This window comes from Nematolebias whitei, chromosome 14 (genome assembly GCF_014905685.2).
Source record: "Nematolebias whitei isolate Nwh7 chromosome 14, NemWhi1, whole genome shotgun sequence".
NCBI classification, from domain to species: domain Eukaryota; kingdom Metazoa; phylum Chordata; class Actinopteri; order Cyprinodontiformes; family Rivulidae; genus Nematolebias; species Nematolebias whitei.
In genome coordinates, this window is record NC_056511.1 from 12,774,487 (window position 1) to 12,785,196 (window position 10,710).

At 38.8% G+C, this 10,710-nt stretch overlaps 1 protein-coding gene across 1 annotated transcript in view; it reads right to left on the reverse strand.

Moving 5' to 3' along the window:
* The window catches only part of sh3pxd2b (SH3 and PX domains 2B), a 46,768-nt gene extending 37,408 nt beyond the window's left edge, over positions 1 to 9,360 (reverse strand). The window contains exons 1-2 of the mRNA XM_037687877.1: positions 8,984 to 9,360; positions 4,697 to 4,777 (exon numbers count right to left, since the gene is read on the reverse strand). Coding sequence (XP_037543805.1) covers positions 4,697 to 4,777; positions 8,984 to 9,055 — 153 coding nt within the window. The 5' untranslated portion in view covers positions 9,056 to 9,360. The remainder of the gene's footprint in view (positions 1 to 4,696; positions 4,778 to 8,983) is intronic.
* Between the last annotated feature and the right edge of the window lie 1,350 nt (positions 9,361 to 10,710).

Consider the following 10,710-nt stretch of genomic DNA (forward strand, 5'->3'; position numbering starts at 1 on the left):
GCGACCCGTCCAGGGTGTACCCCGCCCCTCGCACAGTGATTGCTGGACATGGGCACCAGCGACCCCCGTGACCCAAAATGGAATAAGCGGGTAAAGAAAATGGATGGATGGATGGACATTAATCAGTTTAGCCACTTCAAACACCAAAAACTACAAAAATTGCTAAAAAAGTGTTGCATTTTTGTTAGTGTTGTACATCACATCCGCAGGTCTTTCTTTGACAGCTGGAAAATTAATGAGGTACTATTAATAGGGTTCTTTAACTTACAGTAAGCATTACAAGTTATTACAAAGAGGCGAGAGAAAACGACTATATAACAATTTCTTCAACCACAATTCTCAACTAGGAAGTAAAACCACGTCAATGCAACAGCACAGTCAGCGTCAGTGGTCACGCAGAAAACACATGTTGTCATGGTTTATTCCAAGTGTTAGCTGATGTGTGTAAATTTACTGACAGGATGTGGTGAATCACACATCCTGCCAGGATCCTAAGCAGAAATTCGGAAAGACCAAATAACATCAAATCAAGAAAAAAATGGTGAGAAGACCAGGCAATGGAAAGGCAAAAGAGGATGACAAAAAAAAGAAGTGGTTAACAAGAAGAGCTAAAATGACATCACTATGATGGCCATGAACGAGGGAGGATACCAGTAAGTTCAGCTTAGTTCTTTCTCATCAAAGCCAATAGTCAGCAGCAAAGTCATAGTCTACTCTTTTAGGTACATTTTGAAGCCTAATTTTAAAACTCCACATGCACACATACTGACTTTTTTTTTAAATCTTAATATATAGAAGGATGATAATTTTCATGATAAATTGTTGTATTTTCCAATCAGTTGCTTAAAATGACATACTGTTAAATACACTTTTGTGAAGAACGTGATAAAAAACATTTGTAATTTTTCCATTTCCTTTTCTTACCATGCCGTCATTAGCTCGACACACCAAACACAACAGGAAGTAGATGAATGACATAGCTGTGGTGGTGAGGAATGCATCAGCTGAAAATACCTCATATGACCATTAAACACTGTGTCAGTGATAGCGATAAGACATTCTGGTCATTTGATGAAGTAATGCAATAAACAGGGTGTGAAAAGATGAAAATAAACTGTGAAACGACGGACATGTTTGCTTACTGTGTGGTGTAGCAACAAGACAAAAAGTTATTTACAAATAAAATAAAATAAAAAGAAGATTGCAGAACTGATCGGTTAGTAATGCACCAGCCATTACACTAGATAATATTTCTGGCTTTCAAAACACTTTTCAGACCATTAGAGAAATAAAATCCATTGTCTCGTTATTATTTTAAAAACCCTCTTTATATTCTTCTTCCTTAAAATAATTACACTATTTAGCTGTTTCTAAAAACTTCAAAAACAAAACTGATTTCACAAAGTAATGTTTGAAATATAAGACAAAACCTCACGGCAGTTTGAATTTTTAAAACATAAAAATAGCCACAATTTTAAATTAAAAGGCAATTGCCAGAAAGTGAAGTTATCCAAAAAAAAAAAAAAATCATTGTGGTTTAATGTTCAAAATGTCTCTCAAACTTTTCCTCACAAGATCCAGCAATAAAGCAAGCTTTAATGTTTTACTAACGTGATATACATTATGTGAAACAAATCAATTAGAATCAATTTCTGTTTAAAACTTATAAAGCAACTTTGTCTTCACCATTTTGTGCTCCATAAACAATAAATAATATACAGTCAGTAACGTCGTCAGTAACTTCAAATGCTTTTTTTAATGTTGCCTCGCCTCACAACAGACATTTAGCTACCAGTAAAAGAAAAATAGTAACATGAGCAGATGAACAAGCGTTCTGTTGCCATCTTTGCAGGTTCAATACTGATGGAATTAGTATTTAACACTTTAGTCTTTTGGTTACCTGCACAATGGCAACCCCAGGAAGCTTTGGTGAGGAATTACATGCCTATACTTCATTGCTCATGCATATATTTAAATCAATTACTACGTAGCAAATTCAGTTAGGATTGACAATATGTTTCGTCTGAATTGACTGCATGCTCATTTGAGGCAATCTCTTTACTTGATTTCTTGGGAAGCTGTGCTCTCCAAGCTCAGATATTGCCAGTCCCTGAGATCCATTACCTTCGAAAGAGGAAGGGAAACTATGATACTAAGATTTCCTTCCTGTGCAACACACACTGGCAGCATTAGGTTTAAATGGTTCATACATATCTGTGGTCATCGCTGTGGTCGTCCCATTCATCACTGCCCTCCATTAACATCACAGGGACATTTTCTGACTCCTCACATGCAACATAATTACCAGTGTCAAAAGGGTGGAGCTGGGAAAAGCTGCTTGTACAATGAAGCCAGACCTTCCATTTACTTTCTGGACTCATGCTCATCTTTATCAGTGGGAAAAAAAAAAAAGTGTCATGACTTTTTGCCACCTGAAACATGCATTTCTGTAATTTTACAGGACAGAAAATAAAAACACAAGCTGGGTTACTCTGAAACATTTGTTAAACTGGAATTGTTTTCGTCCATTAAAAAAATAAAATCAGTCCAAACAAAACAGAAATTCCAACTAATACATTAAAACACAATTGCCAGGCCCCTAGATGACAAAGGCAATGGAATTCAACACATCAAAATCACAAGGGAAGGCATTTTAAGCATAGTTTTATTTTTTTCCTTCTCAAAACAATTAGATCTTGTTTGTTTGGATTTGGTCAAACTTTTCAATCATTGACAGTTTCAGCTCATGACCAAAGGTAACTGACAACAGGATCTAGATCAAGTGAAGCAAACACAAGAAAAAAAAAAAAAAAAAAAGGTAAAAAATGTCTCCAGTGTGGACGTGCACGTTTTAGGCAACATAATCGTTTTTCACCTAAAACAGTCGTATGTAGATGAAAGTTGCATATGTTGCAAAGAAAGTTAATTTTGGTGGTTATTAGGGCTGGACAATAATTCGATATCGATATATATCGCAATATACTTTTATTCAATAATGGTGATATGATGACCTGACTGAAAAATGTTGGATTGTATACCTGGATTATTGAGCATGGACATTGTTGTTAATGGTGATATGAGTTTTAAGCACATTTTCAATATTTCGATATGATTACAGCGTTTCACTGACGCATTTCTTTTTCTGTTCGGGTTGAAGTGGCCGCTTCAGTTTCAAGCCGGACAGAAAAAGGTGTGACACAACTAGGTAAGTGCATGGTGACATAGATGTTATGCAGAGCTCGAGTCCAGAAGGTGTTAGCGGTAGCAGGCTAGGCTAGGCTAGGCTAATCTCCAATGCGCGTTAAGTTTTCGCTTCAAAATGAGTGCCCATGACCGTCAGAATGTGACTGAACAGGCTTTCACAAGAGAAGAGAACACAGATTAAATAATTGATAAGAGAGGAAAGACTAATTCGGCGGTGTGGAAGTGATTTGGCTATCTCCGGCTATCGGTTAGATCTGATTAACTGCAGGTTTCAGTGTGCTGCAAAATGTGATGGAGAGTCGTTCCAACTAGCGGTGGGAACACATCTAACTTGTTCCACTCGATAGAATATACTGAGAGACAGACGATTAAGCACAATAAAAGTTTGAACCAACGTGTCCCTGAAACAACACTCCCAGCTGTATCAAAAGAGAAACACATGTAGCAAATGTCTGGTGCATGGGTTAGGTTATGTTGTTGTTGTTTAAAGTTAAAACTATTAATATTGACAACGTTGAGAGTTTTATGTTTATTTGACGGTGATTTCCATTTTTTTTGAAGGCTAAATATAAATAAAAGGAGAACATTAATTTATTTGTACAGTTTGTACAGCTTTTCTGAGGCTTTTATATTGTTTATATCGATATTGAATTATATCGTTATTGACCGAAATTAAGAAATATGTTGTGATAAAAGTTTTGACCATATCGTCCAACCTTAGTAGTTATTCATGTCAGTATAAACAAAAATATACAGTGATCTAGGGTTACATTCCAGACATCCCCAGGGTAGTGAAAATCCGCAAAGTAGCAGCAATATATATATTATATTATTTATAGGGCAGCTGTGGCTGAGTGGTTAGAGCAGTCGTCCTCCAATGCAGGAGTTGGGGTTTCGATTCCACCAGCAGTCACATGTCCAAGTGTCCCTGGGCAAGACACTGAACCCCTCATTGCCTCCGATGTGTGTCCCATCGGTGTATGAATGTGATAAAGCTCTGATTAGTCTTTGTACATATATAGTAGAGTGCTGTATGAATGGGTAAATGAGGGCACAGGTTGTAGTGTAAAGCGATTTGAGTATCTTGATTAGATAGAAAGGTGCTATGTAAGTGCAGTCCAAAAACAGGTCTCTCTTGTAAATGAGTCCCTGAGGCTCATTGTGATTAATGTCTAAATAAAGGTTGAATGAATGAATTCACCATATCGGTTTAAAGCTTTATAAAACCTTCCCACACTCCTACAAACCTTTCCCACTATCTTATAAGCACTTCAGATGCTCTTAAACACTTTGGTGATGGCGATGATGAGATGAATGTACAGTATGTACAATGTAAAAAAAAAAAAAAAACAGGTTTAAAAAATCCACGATACAGTGAAGCCGCAAGAAGTGAACCGCAATATAGCGAGGGACGGCTGTATACACTAAACGGTATAAACTAAACTGAGTCAAAAACACTCAACACAAACAACACATACTAACAGTTACTCACCTGGAGGTCAAAAAACTTGCTGTAGCGTCTGTATATGGTTTCTGTGCTGCCATCGCTCCAGGAGACTTTGATGATGTAAACCTGTCAAAGCAAAAAAAAATAAACATAAAATTTACAAAGAACTTGCAAAAGTAAACTTCAACAATCACGAGAAACCATGAAATCCAGACTATTTGGGGCAGTATTCCTATTTTGTTGAAAACCCCATGGCCCAGATGTAGAAAGGCAGACAGACACTCTCAGTTGGCCTACATCAGACATCAGCCTCTATTATTGTCTGTCCACATGAACACAGCAAGAATATTGCATTATTCAACTTCCTAAAGTATTTGAATCACTTCCTGTTGATGAATGGATCATTATCCTGTATGGATAACTGTTGTGGCTTTTTATGGAATATTGCCGTGGCAGGCATTGTCTCAGAGAGGTAAAAGAAGGAACAGCTGATGTTATGCTTGAAACAAAAGAGGCATTAAGCTTACATTAAGGTGATATCATTTTCACATTGTACTTTGCAAACGAAAGGGGCCACAGTAGCTCTGTGGTCAATACTGCAGCCTCATTATTCTGAGGCTACAGGTTTGAGCCCAGGTTGCGTCACAAAGGGCATCTAACATCACGCACTTTGATTGGTGATATGTGCTGCTGATTATCCATGCTGCTGATTAAGCCTGTCACAATAACAAATTTTGCTGGGCGATTAATTGTCTTAGAAATTATTGCGATAAACGATAATATTGTTTTAAACTTAACAATAATTAATTGTCATATTTTAGAAGAAATGTTGATTTGGTTGAAGTGTAGTACCTGTTTTGACCGCCTGATGGCAGTATAAGACTGTTTGAACCAAAGGATGGATAGCTGAGCAGCGTCGCTTTAAGAAAAATGGGAGGGCCCTTGACGTGACATGGGCCGACATGGTGGACGCTCTGTGATATGAGCTCTTTAGCATAGCATTTTTCACACAAAGCCTTTAATAAAAATAAAAATAAATCAGTACACAAGTTCTCAGCTTCTTTTTGCAGAGAAAAACAACTTTTTTACACAAAGACATGGACTTAAACCGTGAATTTTGGAGCTTCAACAAGACGGAGGTGTATTCCCGAGGCCGGCCTGTTAGCTTAGCTTGTAGATTAGCTTCTCAGCTTAGCTGCTTTTAACGATTCAAAAACGTGATTTTGGATGGTTAAAATGTATTTTTAAAAAGGAAAGAGAAAGGAGGGGTCAATGGAGAGCACAGGAGTCGAGCCGTGTCTTACGTAGGAAGAGAGAGACACGAAGAAACGATAAAGCCGGTAAATGAAAATGAGGTCGATAATTTTCATTCATCATGCGATTAATTGATTTATTGTTTATCGTGACAGGCCTACTGCTGATCTCATGCTGCTGATTATTTCATACTGCTGTATTCATTTGTACTCATCTCCTCGCACAGACTCCTGTTTGCGCTGCTGTTGTTCAGCGTATTGTTTTGCACTATTTATGTTTAGCGTATTCTTAGTTTAGTGTGTTTAGTTCATATCTTAGCTTTTACTACCGTTTCTTTTGCAGTGTATGTTTTTGATATTGTTGGATGTAATTGGGACCCTGTGTACACAATTTCGTTACACCTCATGTACCTCATGTGATGCGAATGATAGTAAAACCTACTTAAACTTGAACTTGATTAGAAAACAAGTGCCAAATCTCATGTGTAAGTTCATTTTTGTGAGCCCCAAAGCGCAGAGGAGCCAAAATAAACATAAAAAAAAAAAAAAACTTTATAAATGAAAGAACATTTTAATACGAAATGATCACTGTTATTACACATCTAACCTAATTGCTGCGGTCTGGAGGAAACAGACACGGTTTTCAGTCTGTTCTAGACAATAAAAAAAGGAGGGCAAGGAGGGAGGTGATTGGAAAATCCCCGGTGGCTCACTTTGTCTGGCTGACTGTTGCTGGCCTTACTCCCAGACCTCCTCTGGGCCTTGCTCTCTATTCCAGGGCAGCAGGGTTAAATGTTGCCATGGATGGGAGCAACACAGACAAGAAGGGAGGTTTGGCAAAAAAAAGAAGAAAAAAAGAAGTTTGTGTCAGTAAACACAAGGACCAGAAGCCAATCTATACAATTTGGTACCAATTGTAGACTGTTGAATTCAGTTTGTATCCATTTAATGGTCAAAATACAGACAAAACAGTCTGCTAAACCAAATGTTGAACATTACTCATAAGTTTAATACAAGCCCTTAAAATACCTGAGGTATAATTGACTGGGAAGAGCACAAAGGCTTTTTTTAAATTTTTTATTTAAACTCAATGTGTTTTGGAAAGGGTGTCAAGCCAGCATGTGAGAGAAAATACCATGAGCACAAAACAAGAGGAGTTACACAACAGCATAAAAAGACAGATGGAGAAGACACAGGACCACAAGTCTGGAGCGTCCTTGGCCACCAACTCACAGCAGTATAACGCCTGTTGGCTCCATGTTTGGTTTTTTTTAAAGTACAAACATTTGAAGGCAAAGAATTGTAAGAGAACACTCATGTAGGGACACAATATGGACAGAGAAGTGGCAAACACCTGTTATGTTGCCATTAGTGTCTCATTTTTGGACTTGTTGTTTCCATGATGTCATACAGTTTCTCCTGCCTGTGGGTTTGCAGACAAATTCCTGCACATTTATTTTCTCCCACTGCTCAAGTCAAGACAAAACTGATTAAAGTGTCATTGTATAGAGATGTTAGAAATGAGTCTTTGTCTTTCTGACATTCTTGGCAAACGTTCAAGCTTGGCAGAAATTACTGAGAGGAATAACATGGTCTTGTGTTCTTAAAACTTAAATCCTTTGAACTGGTTTGGATACTAAATGCACAAATTAAAACTTCCTTACAAAACAAACACTATAAAAGGTCCAAATGCACCAATACATGATAATAAATGGCTTATTCCATGTTAGAATAAAGCTGTCACTGCCTTAACAAATATTTATCCCTCCTGATCTGTTTTGTTGAGTTAATGGGCAGAACTGACTCATGGCAACGCTTGAAATGCCTCCGAAATGTTGGCAGACAATAATTTGCCTAGAGTATGTCCTGAGAACTTCACCACACAAAGCTAAAACCAACAGTTAGACAGAGTTCAGTTTGTTGGTGAGGTCAATTTAAGTCAATTGACTCTATTCACATACATGAGGGGGCATAGGTCAAATGAGCCAAACATTCAATTCAATTCAGTTTATTTATATAGCGCCAAGTCACAACAGAAGTCATCCCAGGGCACTGAACAGAAATATTCATATGGTACATAAAAAGTAAGTTAACACTATTTATCTGAGGAGCAGACTGCTTGGGAAATCAAAGATCGTCCGACACTTAAATGAGAAACCGATTTTACCGATTTCTTGTAGTTTTAACAACAATTGTCTAAACTTCGTTTATATTTCAGAACACTACCTCGTGGCCAGTTAAAACAAGTTTGTATTGTTGGATATTATTCAAGTGTATGTTTTTCAATAAAATACTGGAAAATTGAAGGTGCATTGTGACCTTACAACACCTGACGGTGTCGCTAATAAAACAAAATCTATATTGGCCGAAATCAGAATCGGCAGGTCAGACTTTTTTTAGAGCTCGGTGATCGGCCAGAAAACTGCAATCGGTGCACCCCTACAGAGAACTGAAAGCTCGTCCTCCTATTCTGCATTTAGAAACTCTAGGAACCACAAGTAAGCCTGCAGTCTGAGAGTCAAGTGCTCCGTTATACGGAACAATAAGACCTGTAATATACAATGGAGCTAGGTTGTTGAGAGCTTTGTAGGTTAGAAATGAGATTTTGAATTATATTCTAAATTTGACAGGGAGCCATTGGAAAAAAAAAAAAAAAAACTGGAGCGATATTATGTCTCCTGCCATTGACTCTGGCAGCAGCATTCTGGATCAACTGGAGACGTTTTAAAGAAGTATTTACAAACCATTGCATTAGTCCAGCCTAGACGTGATAAATGCGTTTCTGCATCACTTTTAGATGTTTACACCTAAAATTACACCTAAACAAATTTGTATTCAGTAGTTATTTCCTAGAGTATAGAATAAAACAACCTTGTCTCTTTGTCACTGTGGGACTTTTTTTTATTATCTGAAACTAACAGTCCCAATCTAAATGTTTTTTTTTTTTGTTTTTTTTTCAAAAGCCATATTTCCCCCCTCTTGTGCCCCCCCTCTGTAATTTGACACTCTTTGTTATCGCTTGTCCCACCAGCTAAAGAATCCCCTCACTCCAAAGTGTGATCGTGCACATATATCTTACGTAGTGTTTGCTCGGAATCCTTCTCTTCTGGACATCTTGCACGGTTACTTCGTGCACGGCGCGCGGTGGCATGGTGTCCCCTTCTTCTTGCCTTCTTGCGTTAACCAAACGCAGAAACCCCTGGAAGTTTCTTAGGAGGGATCACGCACCGGTTGGAAAAGTTGTATATTATTTAATACAACCGCCGCTCTCCTTCGTCATTCGCTCTGTTCTGGTCCGTGACTCCGGACAAAAACCGCTTTTCCGCCCGGTTTCCTGTCCGTTTGTCGGCTCCGTTGCTTCCCCTCTACTTTCTTTCTTTCAGCCTTGTCCCTGCCCGTTGACGGTTCCGACCAAACTCCCAGCCTATCCCAGCTCGCCCACTCTCCTGTGAGCAGCTGGAGAGCTCGGCTTGAAGGACCAGCCCACCCCGGCGTCACTGCTAACCACAGGCTGCCGGAGACAGGCTGCTTTTGGCTGGACACTGGTGGGTTAAAGAAACAAGAGTCAGGGCTTTACCGCCCCTTTTTGTTATTCGAGTGTTAGCCTACTTTAAAAAGTTGTATAATTAACGGGCAAGCTTTCCTAGAACGGACGCATATCGTCATAATGGATGGAGTTACGTGCGTTTTTGAAACCTTGTAAAGACGTAATGCAAGATCTCGTGAGATATCGTGAGATCTCGCGAGACGCGGTAAGCCGGTTGAAGATGACCAAGGGGTCTGCGACCTTTAGGATCAAAAGAGCCGCATCTGTCATCACCTGGTGGCCCTTGGGCCACTTTGTTTGTTAGAGGGGGCTTTTTCTGGCCAATAGGCATAAAATTATAAAACTAACAAAACATCTAATGATTGTTTTTATTTATTTAACCAGACAAATCCCATTAAGATCACAGATCTCGTTTGCATGGGAGGCCTGGGCCTAACATGCATGTTTTTGGTCTGTGTGATGAAACTGGAGTACCCGGAGAAAATACGCAAGCACGAGAAGTAATATCCTAGATCTAACTGGGAGTTGGACTCAGGACCTTCTTGCTGTGAGGCAACAGTGCTAACCACTGATCCATCGTGATGAACATCTATTGATATTTTTACATTTTAAGACTAAAGAAAAGACTGGATTCCAGCCAGCCATTATTTTTACTCGCTTTTTCTTTTTTGGTTTGCAGTTATTTTTTTTATTTATTTATTTATTTTTAAATTTTGGAGAAATTGAGTAGCCTACTTTGAAGCAATATAGCATAAAGTTAAAGGGAGTATAATGTACTCAGTGTATTAGTATCCACATATTTGCAAAGGCAAGAATGACAAGAAAGCTGCTCAAACTCGTCATTTGTTGTTGTGGGTAACATCCTCTAAAATCCAGTTTTATGTTAGTTTTGGTCAAAGCTCGAAAGAGTCGCTGCGGAGAAAACAAAGATCCGCACGTGGCTCCAGAGACACAGATTGCAGCAAACCCCTGCCGTAGACGTATGTCTGGCAGAGGCAATTCTAGAATCCGACCTTACAGGTGCTTAGCCCCCAGTGCTGACAATGGCTCTTGGCTTGAGCGATGTGGTGGCCATGAAAGTTTAATGATGAACTTGTTTCATTGAGTCAGACGAGTACTGGTATGTTTGCACTCTTTGCACACATACAAACATTTTGTACTGACAAATCCTACAATGTCAGATGTCTTACATGAGGACAAACTGTGATCGCTGATTGGTCAGTTGCTGACAAGCCCACTGGATTGATTGACAGATGGCG